Consider the following 22,342-nt stretch of genomic DNA (forward strand, 5'->3'; position numbering starts at 1 on the left):
TCCATTCTCTGCCAAAATTTGTTCAACTAATTTGAAGCTATGCTTCATTTTTAAACTTTTCTCTAAATAAAAATATATATATTAATTAATTTCTGTTTCTGAGCCAATTTTCAGTAACTTTATTTTTGCAGCTATATGAAGGGATGGTTTGATCAATGTTGGATGATTACAGCTGGTTGATGCATTTACACAAATGGTGCTACACCTTTAAATTTTGTCAACATGTTACTATAGCATAGTTTGAAAAAAAAATGAGAAGCAGTTTTTCGTTCTAAACATTTGCTTACAAAATATTCATTTATAAAAATGCCATATTTGGTATTATTCAAGCATTCTAGTCCTTTGTTTATATGTCACAGTCAAAGAAGATTTTGTTATCATTACTTTCATCAATACTTAGAGCAATATGGAAATCTGATTTAACAGTTTTGGCAACAGTGCTTTCTGCAAGTGTTTTCATAAATACAGTACTATTTATGGGCCCACAGCTAAATTTTTTGGCTATAGCAGAATCTAAAAGAGGCATCTTTCTGTTTTGAATGGGCTACGACTGAAACTTGAACTGCGTTCAACTAAAAATAAAATATGTGTATATAATATTTGACTTCTATGACATGCATTTCATTGTTTCTATGAGGAAATTTGATATTTCTTTTCGTTTTATTTCACTGATTTTTTATGCCCTTTGAGGAAATGTATGCCATTTAATCGTCTTCTGCTGTGTGCAGTTGAAGTCTGTTGCATACAGTGTAGTATGCATGATTTACAGAAATTTTAAATGCCTTTGATGCATGGAAATTCCGAAGAATATTAATCTAAATTTCTGGCTTGAAATTTTAGACTCTTTAATTTGAGGTGGCACAATTTACAAATTTAAACAATTTTCTAGTTTAATCAAAACAAACATGATAAGTTTTTCTCGCTATACTCTAAACACAGTGTTGAACTAAAAAAAGTTTTCTTCATTGTAGGGGGCTTGATTGATAACATTATCAATTGGAATTTGTAGATTTAGGATTGACATTAAAAACACAGCAAATTTCTCAACTTGCACGCTGTTGCTATCATTTTACTTGTCATTGGATGAACAAGTTGATTTCCTTTTACATACCGTTTCCCTTGCTTTTCCTAAAATTGAGTTTAGTTTTCTCGTATATTGTGTAATTCATAATTTTTGAAGATTTTCTGTTTTTCTTTGAATTTGCAGTAGTTGGAGGCTGCACTGTAGTTTTCTCTTGATCATATATCTGGTTGTAACGAAAGCTTACCACCAAAAATCATTCTTAATGAAGTTAGGAAAAAATAAAACATGAAAGCAGTACCTTTAGTGTGGGTAGTAATCACTACTTCTGCCAACATTTAGGTAGTTTTTAAAAGGCATCGGCCCACAAAGTTGGTGGCTGCAAGTCCAAAAACAGATCAACCTCATTTCGGGTGTCCTATGCAGAATGGAAGATAGCACCAGCAAGATGAAGCTGCTGGGGTGAAAAATGGCAGAAGTCCGAAAGAGCAATATCAAAGCTATATGGTGGGTGTGACAAAAGATCCCATTCGAGTCTAGACAGTGTCGTGCTAGTGAATGCAGACACATTTGGACTTGCATTATGTTGCTGGAGCATTACCTTTTTGCGCTAGAACTCAGTTTGGCATTTTCCCTTGATAGCAAGCGTCAACATGGACTAACATCTCGCTTTACACCTTACTCTTGAGAGTTTTACCTTTTTCCAGCTACTCTTTATGGATAATAGTACCATGGCAATTCCACCATATATAAAGCATGATCTTTTTTGTTAATCAAATTGTGCTTTGCGATGCTGCCGACCAACTTACCGAGTGTTTCAGCCTGTTTTGTTGAAGTAAATTCAGTTTTCATTGCAAGTGCTGGTCCAGAATTTTGTCCTTGCATTGATATTTGAGCAGATTAGTGCAGTCCCAAACATGTCTGTCCGTATCTTCTTGAGTCAGCTCATGTGGCACCCAGGATTGAACTTGTACGTGAAGTTTATGCGATGCATAGCATGACTAATGAACATCACACTAACATCTAACTCCTTAGCAAACTCTCGAGTGGTTGCAAGCTGATTTTCTTCTAAAAGTCTCACAGCCAGGCTTCATCAACATCAGTAGGCCAGCCAGAGCACTCTGCTTCATGAATGTTATAGTCCTTGTTTTTAAACTTTCGATAATATGCTCTCTCGGTGTTGTATGGTGGAACATTAGTACCTGCAGTTGTACACATGATTAGTACCTGCAGTTGTACACATGAAAGTTCTGTTTCAGACACCTTAATGATATTTTTTGCAAATTTCACAATGCAGTGTTCTAAAGCAAGTCTCTTTCTTTCAAATGCCAAATATCGTTTGACAAAATATGAGTAACACACCAGCGCAAACTGTTTCCGCAGACGATATTCGTGGTGGCAGGAAACTTTCATTAAAACCCGATAGCAAGTAAAACTGGACCATTTTCATTTGTAGAGCCTTTCAGTTTCAGGAGCATCATGTTCAGAGATTCGTAATTTTGAAACAGAGTTCTCGCTATGGACATTGATTGGTTCTTTTGCTCATATTGATTTGTGCTCGCACTAGGGATTTTGCTGTTTCATGGATTATCAGATGCATATGAAATAGCATGTCATTAGTTGTATTATGTTTTTATTTAAAAGAAAGTGTTATTTCTAATATCTGAGAATGTAGCTGTGACTTATGCATCTAGAGGTTGGATGATATTTTAATCCATATGTGAAATTTACTAATGCTGAGGGACATGTAATGTACCAAATGAAAAACTGCCCACATACAGGTGTACTTGTGACCACGTAAAAGCTCGCTGAATAAAATTGCTTTACTAAAGCCTGCCAAAAAACTCCACTGTGATGATTGCCTATGCAACAAATATCCATAAGGATAAAAACCTACACAAATGAAAGCACCTACTAATCAAAGCCTTCAATGAAAGATGCATGTTTTTCTCAATGTAAAATGCATATATGCTTTAATTTTAATAAATGGAGTATTTGAGTTGGCTTTTTATGTGTCGGAAATATGTCTATTTATGTATTTTATCATTACCGTACTTTGTTAGGTCCAAAACAAATCTGATGAAATGGTTAGCTATAATGTAGTAATGTTAAATTTGAAAATTTTCTTATTTTGTGTGTTCGTCTGTGTGAAATGAAAAATATTGCCATGAAGTTCTTGCAAAACTGTTTTTAAAGTTAGGCTGCTAAGAATAATTAATTATACGTGTATTTCATTCTTTAAAAATTGGGAAGATTTTATTTAATAAAAAACATAATGAATTATTTTTTAGTTGTAAAAGAACATCAAAAAAATTTCTTTTAGTTCTTTACACATAAGAAATAAACATACTTAATAAAAATGTAAATTAAGAGAGAATTCTTAGTAGCACTGATAAAATTGATATTTCAACTTAAATAAAATTGCCTTTAAAAACATCCCATTATAAATAAAAACTTCTTTTATACTTACATTTTTTATAATTAAGAAACACATCTGGTAATTTCAGGATAACAATTTATGGTACTAAATGTTAAATTAAGACCCTAATTCTTATTGCAGTAAAGTTCTTAAAGGATGTTTCTCTTCGTTTAAAGACATTTTTGTATTATAATTTTATCTTAACTGTATAACTTTTAATTTAGCTCAGTTGACAAACTATTTATACTACCAAATCATCAGCAGATTTGGAAGAATTCCTTTAAGGACATTTATTTTATAGACGTCATATTGTGTTCAAATTACATATATACATCAGTTCTTTGAAAGTTTCATATATATTTCAAGTATTGCATTTGGCTAAATGTGTCATTTAAATCATTATTTCTAAAAAATCTAGTATGTGATTTGGATAGTTTTTTAATATAATGGAAAGCATAATATGGGTTAGAATTATTTCATTGCAATGTTTTTCTTTGGAAAGTTATTAAAATTTGCAGCTACTAATATGTTAGTGTATAAAGTAATATATATATATATATATATGTGTATGATGTATCAGCTTTTGTCCAGAATAAATAGATCGTTGAAGAAATATAGATGTAGTCGTAGCTTAAATTATCAGACGATAAGTTTAAAAACAAGATCAATTTATTATTATTCAGGAGAAATAGCAGTTACAAAATCAGATATAATCAGATAGATAGATATCCGGAGTATATAAAAAGAATTACTGATAACTTTTTATATGAAGTTTATTGCATCGTTACATTAAAGAAAAAGCCCTGATATTCTTTTGCAAGTCCTTTTATAGCCTCTGGAAAGGCGGAACTTCCAAGAAATGACGTCAGCCTCGTCAGCCAATCCAGTTCGCTTTAAATTTTTACAGAACATTCTATAACTGTACGTGTAGAAAAAGGCGGGAAAAACAACTTAACTAAGGGGCTGTGGATTTAATTCCACATACTTTCAAATAAGAGAACGTCGCCATTAAAAAATGAAAAGAACATACAGTTAGAATTTTAAGTGTATTCTTGACTATGGAATTTTATTATTACATATATATATTATATATGTTGAATGATCTAAAATTTTACTTAGTTCGAAAACAAGTTTTTCTAATACTTGTGCAATAGCTGGAAAGTAAGATAATAATTTATTTACTAAAGAAACATTGATTATATTATCTCCTAATATAAATTTAGGAGAAGTATCAGAAAAGAGGGAACCCATTTGTAAAAAGTTTAATTCGGAAAATTGTGTTTTAAAGTAAAGTCCCTGTAAAACGTTTTTTTCATAATTTACATTCAAGTTACTTTAAAGCACAATTTTCGGAATTAAACTTCCTATAAATAGGTTCCCTCTTTTTTGATACTTCTACTAAATTTATATTAGGAGATAATATAATCAATGTTTCTTTAGTAAATAAATTATTACGGTCAAAAGTCGTTAATTCGGACACCCTTAATCTGGAATGATCTATAATCCAGACCTCAAAGCTGAAAACTTTTTGCGCATGCGCCGCGTTGACACATGCGCATAGGCGTTTACGTGTGCGCGTAAGACCTTTACGACTGCATATATGCATGTGCGCAAACGCAGAATACATTTTCGCGTGCGCGTTTAATGTATAACGGACGGTATAAGCTAAAATTATCTAATTATCTATTTCAGTTAATGTTGATGATTGCGTTGTACCTTAATCTTCTAATTGGATCCGGCTCATTATTTTTTGCAGACTGTAAGAGCAATTTTATAAAAGTAAACTTGAACTTTCGATTATGTCGAACAGAATTTCCGATGCTGGAGCTCCCAAAGGATCTACAAAACGAAAGTATGTTTCGATGTCCATCAAACAAAAAGTGGAATTGCTGCAAAAAATGGATAAAGACATGAAGAAAGTGACAGAGAGAAAAAATTTCGATTGACAAGTTAGTCGGTATTCTCGGCACAGCAATTACAGGACTTGAACAGCGGAACTTTGTAACTGAACAAGAAATTATGTCTGTTTATAGAATTAAAGAGAAAGTATTATCACATAAAACGAAGCAACTTAAATTGAAAGAAATGCTTAATAAAGTAAACAAATAAATATTAAGCTTTTTTTTTTTTTTTTTTTTGTAAATTTTGATATCCTTTAGATCATAATTGTTCTTTACTTCATAAATTACGATTTCATATTTTAAATTTTAGAATTTCTTCATGCGATCTTACGAGATTTAAACTGATGATCTATAATCTGGAAAAATCGATAATCTGGAATCGTCAAAGTCCCGACGAGTCTGGATTAATGACTTTTGACTGTATTATCTTACTTCAAGTCCCCGTAAAACATTTTTTCCATAATTTACATTCAAGTTACTTTAAAGCACAATTTTCGGAATTAAACTTCCTACAAATGGGTTCTCTCTTTTTTGATACTTCTACTAAATTTATATTAGGAGATAATATAATCAATGTTTCTTGAGTAAAATATATATAGTCATATATTAAAAGAAAAAGGTAATTAAGTTTTCATGTGATTTTAAAGAAAGGTATATCAGGGGAAACATACATACGTAATTATGATTAAAAATAAATGGTAGTGTGTATTTGGGCTTTACATCCGAGTCTGTTACTGTAATTTCAGATTGCATATTGTATTGAATTATCTGCACTGCAATAAGGTATACAGTCAAAAGTCATTAATCCGGACTCGTCGGGACTTCGGCGATTTTGGATTATCGATTTTTCCGGATTATAGGTCATCAGTTTAAATCTCATAAGATGGCATGCAGAAATTCTAAAATTTAAAATATGAAATCGTAATTTATGAAGTAAAGAACAATTATGATCTAAAGGATATCAAAATTTACAAAAAAAAAAAAAAAGCTTAATATTTATTTGTTTACTTTATTAAGCATTTCTTTCAATTTAAGTTGCTTCGTTTTATGTGATAATTTCTCTTTAATTCTATAAACAGACATAATTTCTTGTTCAGTTACAAAGTTCCGCTGTTCAAGTCCTGTAATTGCTGTGCCGAGAATACCGACTAACTTGTCAATCGAAATTTTTTCTCTCTGTCACTTTCTTCATGTCTTTATCCATTTTTTGCAGCAATTCCACTTTTTGTTTGATGGACATCGAAACATACTTTCGTTTTGTAGATCCTTTGGGAGCTCCAGCATCGGAAATTCTGTTCGACATAATCGAAAGTTCAAGTTTACTTTTATAAAATTGCTCTTACAGTCTGCAAAAAATAATAAGCAGCATCCAATTCGAAGATTAAGGAACAACGCAATCATCAACATTAACTGAAATAGATAATTAGATAATTTTAGCTTATACCGTCCGTTATACATTAAACGCGCACGCGAAAACGTATTCTGCACTTGCGCACACACATGTGTGCAGTCGTAAATGTCTTACACGCACGCATAAACACCTATGCGCATGTGTCAAAGCAGCGTATGCGCAGAAAGTTTTTAGCTTTGAGGTCCGGATTATGGGTGTCCGAATTAACGACTTTTTACTGTATAAATGTCAACAAAACTATTATTCTTGGATATATAAGAAAAGAAATTAGGAATATTGAAATTATGAGCATTAAACAATAATGTATTAATTATTGTTTGAATACTGTTATATATGAATGTACTACTTTAATTAGTAATTTAAAAATTTTGTTTCATGGAATACTAGACAAATCTGAAGAAATTGTTTGCTTCTATTTTTAAGTTATAATATTGTACTCTTTCAAAGTTTTATTTAATGTTAATTATTTTCAATAACTAATATCGGAATCATTTCCCAGAAAATTAAATGAGTGCTGAAAAAACTGTTTAGATGAAAGAAATTCTGCACCTTGAGGCATATATATCTGTGAATTCTGCCTTACTTTAGTTACATTGCTTAAACAACAGCTGTTTCTGTGAAGGATCTTTCTGATACTTAGTACGTTTTACAGTATAAATTGATTTATAAAAATTCACTTTCCTCAAATTTTATTAAACGTGGATAAAAGTCCTGGAAAGATTAAATCCAATGCTGGCCACAAAAGCTAAAATTCTCAACTGATTTCTGAATGTCAGTCACTCTTTAGATGGTATGAATAAAGATGGTAAGCATTATTGATTGTGGGTTTCCATTGAAATCCGAATGGTCATTAACACTGAAGTGCAAGCTGGGAAAAATTAGGTGTATTGTAATTTAGCCCTGGGAAATAAACAAATTTAGCCCTGGGAAACAGAAAATTGTTTTGTGCCAGCTCAGTTTTTTACAAACTGGCTTTTGGCATAGTAATTCGAAGATAAATTACTGCTAGGGACACTTTCTCACAAACTTTTAGCCTGTCTCTGCAATGGCCCATTGAGAAATTAAATAAAAACATAAGAAATTTAAAGAACTCTCTTTAAAAACACGCAAAAAAAAAAAAAAAAAAAATTGAGAATGAAGATCAGTGTATTCTTTCATAAATTTCTTGATATAGACATCTAATCTGATTTAAAATAAGCAATTAAGTTAAGGAAATTATTTCATTCTCCCCCCTTTTTCTTTTTCTGTGTGTGTGTGAGTGAGTGCATGTTTGCTTTGTTGTGATTGATCAGTTCTTTTATTAGACTGGTATAAAAGTTAACTGACCTTAGCAAGTAGTTTGCTAGGGTTTATCTCCCTCAGTAAAATGAAAACAATCGCTACATCGATGAATCCATTTTAAAATTTAGGGAAGCTCCTTCTCTGGGAGCACTGAGGAAGGGGAAAGTTACATGCTCAAAAACTCGGGAGGTAGGAAATGTAGTAAATAAATAAATAAAAATAATGAATGAAAAATAAATAAAATCAATATTCTGATATATAATTAAAACATTATAGTTAACATAGAAAGCAGAGATATCTATTTTAGACTTATTAAAACTTATAAAGCAGTGATAAAACTTATAAACAGATATCTTTTTTAGATGTAAAAAAAAAAAAAAAAAAAAAAAAAAGGAATCCTCATATACTCTATTGTAATTACACTCATATGGATATTTCTCGCATTTGCAATCATCATAGTGAGTTTTTTGTATGTGTGCATAAGCTTTTGTCTTGTACACTTTCATCAAGTGAACTTTTGGTAAAAGTTCACAATTGGGTGCCTTTTGTTTATTGGCAATTCTTTTTTGACGCCAAGATCGGCGCCAGGAAGTCACTATTTCAAAATGGCCGCTACACAAAACCAAAATAAGAAGTCGAAGAATTGCATAAGATCTGTGTCCATGTACACATCGATCTGTTTTTACTTAAAAAAACATCCTAGAATTGCTCAAACTAGGCATTGCGCACTGCCTTAAATATGACCATGTACACATCAATCTATTTTCATTTAAATAAAATTGGGAAGCTAAAACAAAGTTAAAAACTATCGTGGTAACCAGAAGTGAGGTTTCATCGCTAAAATTAAAAAAACAATGTCGCCAATCGAAGGGGCACCCAATTCTACACTAAAGCTGAACTTTTTATCAGGGAACTAGTGTTTTTAATTTTCTATCGTTTTAGTTACACTAAGGATGGTATAACTATAATTTTTGTCATATTTGCTGCAGCCTGTTTATTGTTAACCGTAATACCTCTTGAGTATTGAGATCTTTTCAACAGTAAATGGCAGAGCATTTTAAAATATACTGCCTGAGGAACAGATCAGATGTTGCAAAAACCAGCGGCCTAGGAGTATATAGTGATTGATTCAACTCTGCGGTTATTATTTTTTCAAAAAACCAAGCTATGTGTGTATATATATATATATTAAGACGAAAAATCTGAAAGCAAGCTATTTATTTTAATTTTGAAATAGCCTCTTTATTTTCTCTTTTAATTTGAATACTTCCACTTTTTGCCCTAAAATTAATAACTATATAATATATCAATATAAACTGCATCATTTGATAATTAATCTGTATCATGTAATATCATGTAATCCTGCAATTCAGGTACCTTATAGCCAGTCAAACTGAAACATTTTGGACTCTATGCTATTTCATGCATCCCTCTAAACGCATCTTTTTTTCGACACTTCTTTGCTTATGCAGTATGCCACTGCTTGCCATCGTCAAAAAATATTTCACAGAACTATTAATATCGAGGCAAAAAATTCTTTAAGATTAAGGTGCTGTAGTGCCCATTTTATTTATGTTCTTTCAATGGGGGGCTAGCAAAGAAATAAGACGTATGTGGTTGCACTCAAAATTGATAGAATTACTCAAATTGTACATCACACAAAGTTTTTTTTAAATGGTTGACTGAAATCAAAACTTAAGTTTTTTGGTGACCTTAGTACCACATTTGATGATATTTCTCTGTCACTTGGCAATATTTTTAATTTATTGACCTTATTTGGCAATTTATATTTTAAAAATGTGTTCTAAAATAGTGTAATTCTACTAACTGAATTTTGGATTACAATAAGCGATCTATTTTTCATGGTTTCGTACACAAACAGGCATCCAGCTGATAACATTTACCATAATCACAGTTAGTGGTGTCTGCTGTATTATATTATAGTAGACATAAAACCTGAAGTACTTTTTTTAATTATATTTTTTAACTTTGTTTTCTTAAATATATGAAAATTATCAGTTTAGAGTTTAACAATATACTTTTTCTTTAAACAGCCTGTTATTGTTGCTGATGTTGGCAAGAATTTAGATCCATCTTTGTGGACTCCCGAGAGCTTTATAAAAGAATTTGGAGATGTAAAAAGCGATTTTTTAAATTGTTTGGGTGGAACGTTGCTGCAGAATCAACCAATGAAAAAATTCTGGGAAGGTTTTGAAAATTTTAACAGTAAGCACTTTACACTTTGAACACATCTGTATTTCTGTTAATTTTGAAAGTCACTGTTAAGGGTTTTTGCTAAATGTTTTTTACGTGTGAAGAAAAGTCTGATATGTTAACAATTTGTTTTTTAATTGTAGCTGTGCGTGTTATTTGTAGTTTTCAGTTCATTCTACCCTGAAGTAAATCTCTTAGTTACCTCCTTGTAACTCCAGAGGAAATTGAAATACCTGCCTGTGTGTGTAAAACTAGAACTCTTTATTTGAGTATAGATTAATGTTAAGAAGTGGTTGAGCAAGATTAAGTGAAATGTCATAAACTAAATATTGCTTGTTATAGCTAAATATAGTGTTTCTCAAAACCCGACCACCATTATGTATAATTACTAACATCTCCATGTACAAGTACAGTAATAAAATATTAATATACTCAAAAATGGTGTACACTGGTAATTCTACGCATTTAATTAAAAAAAAATATACACACATTTAATGGGAACCTTGAGACTGTTCGGCAGAATGCGGTAATTTAAAATTCAGATTAGAAGATGACTCGCAAGTCTTAACATACCCTCAAAAATCTATTCCTGTACATATTTTTTAATTAAGTGTAGGAAAAGAACTAAACTGTGCTCTGAATGGTAGCAGGATAGTACTTGCCTTATTGAATAGTTCAGGATATTCTTTCATACGAGTCCAAAAAAGGATGAGGGATTTATTTTCAAACTGGAACTTCAGTGACAAGAGCTTTTCATCTTTTCTGTGATGCTCAATCTATCAGTGTCTACCTTAATTCAGTCTGATTTTAAAGATAAATAATTTTGAAAATCATTCGGTTCCAACTTCACTGCAAAACTGTCTTTTTCAAAATTGAAATGTTCCATGACACAACTCATCAGCATCAATCTCTATAAAAGGTGATTTGACAGTGCAGTGCCATTGAAATGCTTTTGAAATCTTGGAAGCATTTTTTGAATTATCTTCTCAAATCTGAAAGAATTTTAACAGTTTGCTAATTCAGAAGTCAAACAACAAAAATCCGCATTATATTTTCAAATTTTGATTTTTGTTGTTTGACTTCTGAATTTGTATTTGTTCGGCATGTTATTTTGTCTTAATATTGTTTGCTGTTGTAAGGAGGCTGTAAGGTAATTATATATATTAGCCTCCTTACAACAGCAATATATATAAGGTAATTATATATATTGCTGTTGTAAGGTAATATCAAGGGTTTATTTCTAATATGCAAAAAGTTTGTATTCAGCTTGGATGAGATATTCTCCACCGCTCTAGCTTTTTGAGATTTAAGCAACATTTGAAATTGTTCCACCATTGCCTTTAATCCTTACACTGAAGCTGAAAGTTAGGGCTGTTAAGCTTTTCAGCGATGTGGAGGAGGACCTGCAGACAAATAAAATCTTCTAATTCAGAAAAGGATCCACCTCATTTCTTAAAAAATTCTAAGGCAGGAAGCAACTCTTTGAGATGTAAAACTTTGTGTCTACTAAAATAATATATATATGCTTCTGTAACTGACAGTGTAGTTCAGCAGTCAGTGCTCTAAACAAATGTCTCTGAAGTATGTGCGCTTTCATTTTGCATACTATTTTATGACTGTATTGACATTATTCATACTTAAAAACTTTGCACGTGATGACTGCATTCTGCTATTATGTTCTATTGTGCATTATACATTGATGAGACAGAAATTTAGGAAAGCTGTTGTTTTTGCAACACAAAGCTATGAATCCATTCTATTCACCTAGCATCTGTTCTTTCACTCTTTGGCTCTGCATAGTCATGGAAGGCTCTACATAGTCATGCAAACCTTTCTGAAGCATGATCCTGTAACCTCTGCAAATAATATAAAATCTTTATATCTACAACTTTATGTAGACAGCTAATGGAAATGGTAAAAACAATGATTAGAACAATAAGGCTTAAAAAGATTCTTAAAAAGTATTAAATAATTTTATTTAAAAATCTAGCAATGAAATCTAGTAAGTTCTTTATGGCAAATAGTGACAAGGTGGAAAACCTGTCAAGTGATGCTAATTCAGAAACTATGGGAGTAAGTGTAAAAGATTCCTTCTTTTTGTACCAAGTGGCACACAGCCAGAACATAGGTGTGACAAGTCTGGGGAGCAATCAGCTGGGACTGCCATTCACCATTAGTCTTGCTGCCAGGTACGCTGACTGCTCGCAGGTGTATTGACAACACTTTGAAGCTTAATCATCTGTCTATGCTAGCAGGTCATCCAGGTCCTTTTTTCCAGCAGAACAGTGCTGGGCCACCTACAGCATAACTTTGCCAACAATGTCTTGAACATGTTAATGTCCTCGACTGGTCTGCCAGGTCTCTAGATCTGTCACCTATTGAAAGTATTTGGGACATGTTAGGCCAGCAAATTCAACCATATACAAATACATCGCTGACCAGTTCCTCCATTTGTGGCACTTCGTACAGCAGAAGGATATTGGCAACTTATAGATTCCATGCCCGAGTATCAGCTGCCGGGGATGGCCTTTACCACTTACTGTTTTTCATTCTTTGTATAGCTATTCATAAATAAAGTGCATTTATCACCCTAGATTTTAATCATTTTTATATACTCGAATACTATACTACTGCCGAGTTTTGAAGTTGTGGCTCAGTTCTTCCTGTGTGCATGTATTTTTTTTGAAACAGTGTGTGTTTTTCTTGTGTGCAGAGATGTTCTTTCAAAACATCTGTTATTTCTTCATTTTATGAGTTGGCTAGTTTATGTTTAAATTTTTCTGAGATTATAAAAAGCCTAACTATGTTACTGATGGTATTTTTTAGCAACAGATCATACTGTGATCACTTGACAATTTGCAGTTATCTTTCAAGACTGTAGAATGTGCCTGCTTCTTTTTGTTGTTACAGAACAATTATGCATACTTCCACTCAACTCGTGCAACAATAAATTCACTGACCAGAATTTAAAATAATTTCCTTGTCTTTTTTACATTCACTGGATCTTCAATATAGTAATTATCACTTAGACACCTAAAGAAGGCACTTAACCAGTAAGCAGTTCAGCACAGATGATGATACTAGAAAACTGGTGAATAGCTGGCTCTACATTCACTCATAGTTTTCATCTAGTTGAATCCTGCGCTGGTGCTTCTGCATTGAATTTAGTGGAATTTTTATCAAGAAGTAGTGAATTACTTTAATTTGTTTTATTAATAAATAAAAATGATTACTTAAAAAGTTACTTATTTTATTATGATGATTAGTATATTTTTCAGTGCAATCTGTTAATTATGTTTAATGTTTATATCATGTATCATGTTGTGTGCTATGTTCCACATAGAACGAATGAAGAATGAAGATGGTGAAGCTTTGGTTCTGAAGTTAATAGATTGGCCTCCTAATGAAGAGTTTTCTGAAGTTATGCCTTCTAGATACGATGATTTGATGAAAATTCTTCCACTTCCTCAATATACTGGTCGAGAAGGAGTACTTAATATGGCAAGTCGTCTTCCTGAAAGTTTTGTCCAGCCTGATTTAGGTCCTAGAATGTACAGTGCATATGGTGAGTTATTTATAGCATTCAGAGTATTATTGTTTAAGATTTACATTTGCAGCAGAAAAATTCTTTTGCAAGTGAAATGTTTTGAAACTTTTCATGATAGAGAAATCTTGAATAAGTTCTGTAAATTTTATAGTACAATATTTTCCTATAAATTCCTTCGTGTACTAAAATTATGGTGATTTGATAATTGAATTACAATAATTTACTGGATCACTGTGTGTGTAATGGAGAGATAACTTTTTATTAAACCCTGCTAAACAGAGTTATAAATCAAACCACTAGGACCTGAACCAGATAAACTAACAACATTGTGACAATTTATGTTATCTGCTCCAAAAGTAAAGGAACTGTCACGTTCTTTTTTGTGAAAGCATCATTTGATCTTATTGATGAAATGCAAAATTCTGTTATATAGTCTGCCTTGTTTTTATTCAAATTTAGAATTTTAATCATGCATTAATACAAGTCATACAAAATAATGTACTTTTTTTAATAAGCATTTCCAGTAGCATAATGATTCTCATTATAAATCTGGAAATTAGAAGACATTTGTTTGCTTTTTGACAAAGTAGAATTTCAGATATTATATTATTACTTTTTATAAAAAATCATAAATATTTATTTAGTTGAGTATGCCATGTAATTAGTATAGTTATTTACCATTCTGTAAAAATGTCCTTGATAGGTATAAGTTCCTCTCTTGGTAAAGGCTCCACAAATCTCCATCTTGATGTCAGTGATGCTGTAAATATTCTAGTATATGTTGCTACTGGTCGTGATGGGAAGGAAGAAAATACTGCCGGTAAAGAAATAGATTTTACTGAATTATTTTTGAACATAGCTTATTTGATGCTTAAATTAACTCTGATATGCAGTTAAATTTTTTTAAACATTATGTAAATTATACAGATTTCACTAAAATTTCTGTGTATAGTACTTGAAAAGAAGAGAAATTGCAACTTAATACGTTTAGAAAATTGAAATGTTCTTTCATGTGCACAATTTCAGGAAGCAGTGTAAAAGATTGTGAAACAGTAAGAGACTAAAAATTGAAATTAGAAATTCATGCTTATCTTTTATCAGTATTAAAAAAATGTATCTTTAAAAGCATTGCAATATATATCAAAGTACTTTGCATTGTTCACAATGCCAGGCAGTTTTACTTCAAATATTGTGTTTACTATATGCAGTGTTGTTTCTCAGCAGTTGTCGGAATATTTCTTAAAAGTATTTCTAATTTTAAGCCTTTAATCTAATTTGTGAACAACATGAAGAAAGCTATAAGTTTTGTAATGAAACTATGATAGGCATTGCAGGTAAGGTGTTGCCCAAAGATGCATAATTATTTATGGCATTCTAATGGCTCCACCAGTGGCCAAGCACCATTCAGTAAAACCACTGAATACAGAAAGTTCAATCCTATATTTGGGCTGACTAGCTGCATCGTTGGTTTTTCTAGTTTTTCTCTGTGTATAATGTGATTATGAGCAAGTTTCTTTTCTAAAGTCCTCCACGAAGACTCCCTCTCCTTAGCTCTAGTGTTCTCTGTCATATTCAAATAAGCCTAACCTAAGTAACCGCAGCGTTTCAAGTTTCTACTGTTATAACACTTCGTGCACTGCTTAAAGGTCTGTCATCATCACTTTGAAAATACACTGCTTAAAAGGCATAAAATAACCTTATAACTGATAACTTTTTTTATCAAAATAAAAAAGGTTTAAAAAAAATTATAATGTTGAAAAAGAAAATATGCATCGAAAACTATACATTTAGATAAGGCGGGAAAAGCGAGCTGCAGCATTTCTTCTGTAGGATGAGATTAAAAACAACTGACATATGTTTTGTAATCATCAAATACAATGTCTTGGCAGAATTACTTCGTTAAATCGGTAGCCTGGGCCATCGGTCATTTAGAGGCATGTAAAATGTAATCTGTTGTATAAAAGCATTGGTTGTTTCTCAAAATCTTATTTCCAGAGTATGGAATCTGGTTTTTGGAAACTGGAAATGTTCGCTGAAGATCGGGATGAGGTACTATGTCTGCGACAATGTAAAATGAGAATCGGTATACAACACCTATGAACACTTTTCTTGCAACAGCTCCTTCAGATGGCTTCTGGTACCAGTTTCGACTCGAACTGTTCGAAACTGACTCTACCATGTGCGTTTGTGTTTTTTTGACACTGGACTGTCTGCAGAAGATAAGCACAAGAGCATCTCGGATGAGTATGAGATGAGTGGAGCAATGTGATATTCACAGACAAGTCCTGCTTTAGTGTATAACATGTCAGTAGGTGGATTTCTTATCTGGAGAGAACTTGTTACACAGAATACTCTTGCATTTGTGCAACAAAGTGTTCAATTTGGCAGAATAGGAGTGATGGTCTGGGTGTGTATTTCTATCATTGGCCGCACTGACCTACACATTATCAAAAACCAGAGCTGAAACCACATTGATGTTTCAATTAACGGCTCAGCAAATTTTTTTGGTGATAAGTTCCTTTATGTTAAATGTTTCTTTGATCTCGCAATTCAAACTATCTTTTTCTAAATCCCATATTAATCCAAATACCGGTACAACTTTTGACATGTTCTCTATATCATCCATCATTTTGATAGGAAAATTCGATCACCAGCATTTTAAGTTGAAATGCCCTGAAGCCAAAATCAACTTGAGTCCAAAAATGGCTTGGTAAACTTTCAAGTAACGTCGATTATTGCAATCATGGAAATCCGAAAAAAATCTTTTCTGCTATAAGAGTTGCCCAAATGAAAAGTGGACAAGTTGAAGAAAAATAATACCTCTATTGTAAATAAAAAGAAGTCGACATGGGCGTTGAAACACAGGTCCCAGCATTGCGGCAGCAGCACATTGCCTTAGGAAGTCCTGCACGGCTTCCTTCACTCCATCATCCGAATGGAAACGTTTCTCCTATAAGGCTCTCTTTAAGTGGCCCAACGATGTGAAAGTCACAGGGTGACATGTCCGGACTGTACGGGGGGTGCTCCAAAACCTCCCAACAGAATTTGTTTAAGGTTCTCTGGGTTTCTTGGGAGACGTGGGCGGGCTTTGTGAGAAGGCCCAGCCGTTTGTTTTTTATTGCTTGTCGCAGTTTCGTCAGAGTACTGCAATGTTGTGCAGAATTGATAGTGCTCCCTTGGGGCAGGAAATCAATTAAAAGTGGTCCATGACAATCGAAGAAAAGTGAAAGCATCACTTTCCGTGGTGGAGGAGATGAGCTGTGTTTCCATTTCATACTCGTTTTCTTGGATTCGGGTGTGTAGTAGTGGCACCAGGTCTCATCGCCCATAACGATACGATCCAGAAATGTGGGATTCTCCTCATAACGGATCAAGTGCTGGAGACAGAAGCCCATTCGTCATTTCTGTTGATCAAGGGTCAGGTGTTTTGGTACTTATGCTGCACGCACTTTGCTGTACCCCAGATGTTTGTGGATAATGGTGTTAACCGTTCCTTTACTCGTGTTGAGTTTGTGACTGATGTCACGGGTTGTAACTCTTCGATTAGCTTGGATCATTTCATTAACGGAAGCAATGGAATCATTGGTGATCACTTTGTTTGCTTGGCCTGGTCTCGGCAGATCCGACGTTTGCTGCCCTTCACGGAAACTTTTACACCATTTGTTTACACCTGTACTACCTAAACAGTGGTTGCCATACACTGTCACCATTCTTCAGTAGATGTCCGCATTACGCTCACCTTCCACAACCAGAAGCAATACTACTTCGCGTTGTTCTGATCTGAACGCATCCATGGAGAGCACAACTTTCGCACGATTTAATCTCCTACAAATAGGTTTCACGGTTAACACCTTGAGTGTGGTCCTTTCCGTTTAGCCGGCAGCGAGCTAAGCCATAAAGCTAAGCCGTATTTTTGTTTAGAATGTTTCAATACATTTCTTTAAAACAAAATTTGTTCACATTTCATTGAGACTATATTTATTTATTAACTTTAATACTGTCGGTCCAGAGGACCGACGGCAGGCAAACGAAAATTCCAGTGCCGGTCCCCAATTGCCGATGCCGGCCACATGGAAAGTTCACTGCCAGTCCCAGGCTCAACATGTTAAATGCCGTCTGAGATGCATACATCACACCGCCCTTTATATACTTGTGCAGTGGCGCTGCTATTGATGCATTCATTCTGACATTGCACGTGTCCACTTTTCATTTGGGCAACCCTTATTTTTGATTTGGTAATGGGCCTTTTTTGTTGTCGGATAACACACGCGTGTGATATTTTTGAAGACAGTTTGGGGTAATTTTTATCAGGTTATAATTTTTATCCAGTTACTGATGAGAGAGATTTGTCTAAAATCCAGGGTAGGGTTACTTCATATCTCCCTGAACTATATCGTTTTAAACTTTTTAAAAAATGTTTTTGGTGTTTTCTCCTCTAATACAATTTTTGTTTTTTTTCCTCATTAAAAATTCTCAAGGTGTCTTAATGACAAAGTGCATTGGAAACATATAAGAATAAAGAAAAAGGACAGAGAATTCAATGTTTTTGCATTTTCTTTGCCCGTTCAAGTCCGACCTAACTTGATTTCAAAGGCCTCCCCAAAATATTCAGTTCTTTCAATGAACAATTGTGATGCAGTATCTGTTCCTAACAACATATTGTCATGATTATTGTTGATAAGGATTTCCTTTTTTTCTATTGGTGTAATTAACTTTTCATCGTTGATCTTAGGTATATGGAACAAATGTTTCTCTGATCTAGTGCTTCGATTGTACACTTATCTTTCATCTAAACTAGTCAAATCTAATTAATAATGATTATGATCTTCAGATACATCTACACCACTAGATAGACCACGTTTAATTTGTTTAGTCCGCATCTTCTCTAATCTTAGCATATTAACTATGTACATGTTCTGACGTCTGGTATCTGTTAGCAAACTTAAATAACCCTTTGTCTTTCTGAGTATCCCTGTGACCAGAGTTTGTAAATAAACTTAAGAACAGTTGTAAATAAACTTAAGAACAAATTCGAAAGAACTTGATTTTCAACTTTCTGAACAGTTTTGATCATTCCGTATTTACTCTCAGAATTAATTCTATTACACATAATCATAGATTGCTTAGAGTATAAATGTCATTTTTACATAATTCAACTTTTTCCTTATTCATTTCTGTGCTTTGAGACATTTGTAACTTGAAAGGGATAAAATCGCCGCAAAAAATGCATATCATGATCATCTTGTATTTAATGCCTGTAGACGCTAAATCAGAGATAGAAAAGCTTTTGCTTCTATTTTATTGCAATTTCCATCGCAATAATTAAGAGTGTTTATTTTCAAAACTGTAAACAGCATCTGCCAGCACCCACTGTTCACTGTAGGATGATCTAAATTCTTATTTTATTATTTCCTTCCTTTCGTGCGAATCTAAACATTGAGCTATGATTAAGCATAAACTTTTGTTGTTATAATATGTCCTTCCATTACTTGTTTTGTTAATTTGTAACAAAATATCGTGGAGAAGTGATTTCAAAATGATTGAACAGAAGACGCTTGATAAATTTTCAAGAGATTTACGCAGATTTTTCTAAACATCTGAATTCAATAGAAATATTTTCAAATTTTGAATGATGTGAACATCATTTGAGACTTTTAGAGGTTTAGTGTTTAAAATGCAATTTGTATGAGTGTGAAAGAGTGCATCTGTGTTTACAAATCTTTCTAAAGATCAATTGCGGAACGATAACTAGGAGCAGTAATTGGTAATCCTTCAACTTTATTTAAAGCAGAACCACCCAAATAAACTTTCAAATAGATGAATTTGTCTATTTTATATCTAAAGAATCATTTTTATGAATGGCACACTCAAAACTGCTCCAAAAAGTAAGCCAGTTATTTGCATCTCCATAGAAGTTTGTTAAAGTAGGTAATTTAATTCAAACAGCTTTGCTACATTTTGGCTGTAAGTACTAAACTGGTTATTCACTACAGTATATTGTTGCATTTTAACTAATTGATTCTTTCAGAGGTAAAACAATTGTGCTTAATGACCTTTTGACAATATTCTTTTGATTTTTGTTTATTCAGCATCAAATTTTTCAATTTTAAAAAGAAGTTCTGATTCTGTTTTAAGATTCAATATTATGCTTTAAAATTTCTAAATTTTCTTCTAAATCATTAACTTCCGAAAGTTGATTCCAAATCTTTAAGCAAATTCATTACTGATGTTCAAAGAGCCACATACTTATTTTTTTAACTTACTTAAATTATCTTCAGACATGTCGTCAGCAGTTCGAAAATTCAAAATCAATACCTAAACAGTAATTGCATATTCTAAAATCTTTGTTATTAACCTGGCCGTCCCAACAGGGATGGGGGAAAAAAAAATGACATCTTACCAGAGATTTAGCGTTCCAAAATTCATGTTCATAAAAGAAAATGAAATATCTCTTACCCTATCTCCCATGCAGCAAGTGTAGCTCATACTGATCCTCTTATGAAAATTAAACATTGCTGAAAATAATTCCACACTGATGCATCTGGTAATTATTAAAGCAAATTATACATATTTTATGTTTCATTACGTTTAGATCTCGTGAAAATTAAATGTGCGATCTCCTTCACAAAAAAATTCTAGTTCTAGCTCTGCAAAATAATTCTACTTTCCTTCTAGGTATATTAGAGTTCTATTTTATTTTTTAAATAATTATTTCTAAAGTTTGCTAGATAACACAAGGAGTCCAGCTGTAACATATGGCAAACATTTGTTTTCAACTGATGTGGTCAACTGTTATACTTAATTAAAACTAAGAATATAGCATGCTTTGTTTTTAATGCTTGTAGAAAATGCCAAAAAATTCTGTGTATACATCAAAGGTAATTTTGTAAAAATGTAGTCATAAGCTAAGGGGAAAATTCACAATAATTTTATCTTTATTTAGTATTTTAAACTTTTTAACTATCTCATTATGCCGTTATTTAGTTTTAAATTTTGAAGAAAGCATATATCTGATCTGTTATATTTATCAACTTTTGATTAAAATCCAGTGGTTCAATAGGTATGATTTACTTTTTATGAGACTAGTTGATCTCTATTATCACTTCTGAATCTGAAGTACCATAAAAAATATAATATATACACTGACTACCAATAAGTATTTGGACACTTATGCAAATCACGATATCTGCGGTCCTAAGGTACGCACGCCGCGGACTCTGCCGGTATGTATCGTGTAGGAAACAGCATGGGCTCTAGTCGCATGCCAGATGCCTTGCAGTTCGGAGCTCTCTGATTTCGAGAAAGGTCTAATTATCGAGTATCGCGAATGTGGCCAATCCTTAAGGGACATATCTAGCGATCTGAAGTACCCAAAATCGACAGTGGCCTATGTGATTAAGAAATGGAAGGTGAGTGGTGATTGTCAGAATGTTCCCCGAGTCGGCAGACCAACAAAACTGGGAGATAGAGACCGACGAGTGCTGTCCAGAGAAATTTGGAAGAACCACGCCCAACCGATGGCCCTCATCCGTGAGGAGTTTCAACAGGCATCCGGGAGTATTGTTTCAAAGAATACCATCCGTAAGGAAGCACATCTGCTTGGGTTTTCATGGTCGTGCTGCTGCCCATAAGCCTTTGATCGTAAAGTCCAACCGCGTTGCTCGGTTAGGTGCAAAGCACATCGAAATTGGACTGTAGATCAGTGGAAACGGGTTCTTTGGAATGACGAATCAAGGTTCAACCTTTACCGTTCGGATGGCAGGGTCTGAGTCTGGCGTCTACCTGGAGAACGTCTCCTGCCAGAATGCATTGTGCCAACAGTCAAGTTCGGCGGAGGTGGAATTATGGTCTGGGGGTGTTTCTCCTGGTATGGGCTGGGACCCTTGGTCCCCATTCATGGTAAGCTCAACTCCGATGCCTACTGCACTATTTTGGATGACAATGTGCTTCCTACGTTGTGGCAGTTTTACGGGTTGGACCCGTTACTTTCAGGACGACAATGCCAGTTGTCGTGTTTCGACGTTAACCAAGGCTTGGTATGGCGCCAATGGAGTTTATCGAATGGACTGGCCTGCCCAGAGTCTAGACCTGAACCCTGTCGAGAACCTCTGGGACGAGTTGCATCGCCAAATTCAGGGCTGCACTACTCGTGCAAAATCAGTGAAGGAACTTCTTTGTCTTCTTCAAGCCGAGTGGAAGAAAATAGCACTAGCTGTCATACAAAGACTTGTGGAAAGTATGCCCCGGAGGGTCCACGCTGTAATTACCTCTCATGGAGGCTCTACCAACTATTGATTTTAAATAAAGTTAGTTTTCTTTTCTATCACAGATGTCCAAATACTTATTGGTAGTCAGTGTATTTTGTTAATTTTCTTTTCTATCACAGATGTCCAAATACTTATTGGTAGTCAGTGTATTTTGTTATGCACTCTGCAATTGTTGATTCTCACTTTCCTATTCCTTGTTCTGTGTTATCACTTATGCCAGACATTTGCAAAAAGAGATTGTGTTAAGTTCACGCATATTCTGTCTAAGTCTGCACTTTTCT

At 33.5% G+C, this 22,342-nt stretch overlaps 1 protein-coding gene across 5 annotated transcripts in view; it reads left to right on the plus strand.

Annotated features, from left to right (window-relative positions):
- Positions 1–22,342, plus strand: part of LOC118186252 (uncharacterized) — a 234,243-nt gene that overhangs the window by 207,817 nt on the left and 4,084 nt on the right. For all 5 annotated transcript variants that reach the window (XM_085809916.1, XM_085809915.1, XM_085809919.1 and 2 more), the window contains 3 exons: positions 10,088–10,259; positions 13,591–13,812; positions 14,498–14,614. In XM_085809916.1, coding sequence (XP_085666042.1) covers positions 10,088–10,259; positions 13,591–13,812; positions 14,498–14,614 — 511 coding nt within the window. The remainder of the gene's footprint in view (positions 1–10,087; positions 10,260–13,590; positions 13,813–14,497; positions 14,615–22,342) is intronic.

Source organism: Stegodyphus dumicola, chromosome X2 (assembly GCF_044657685.1).
Source record: "Stegodyphus dumicola isolate Sdum_Otavi_A_Nest chromosome X2, ASM4465768v1".
NCBI lineage: Eukaryota > Metazoa > Arthropoda > Arachnida > Araneae > Eresidae > Stegodyphus > Stegodyphus dumicola.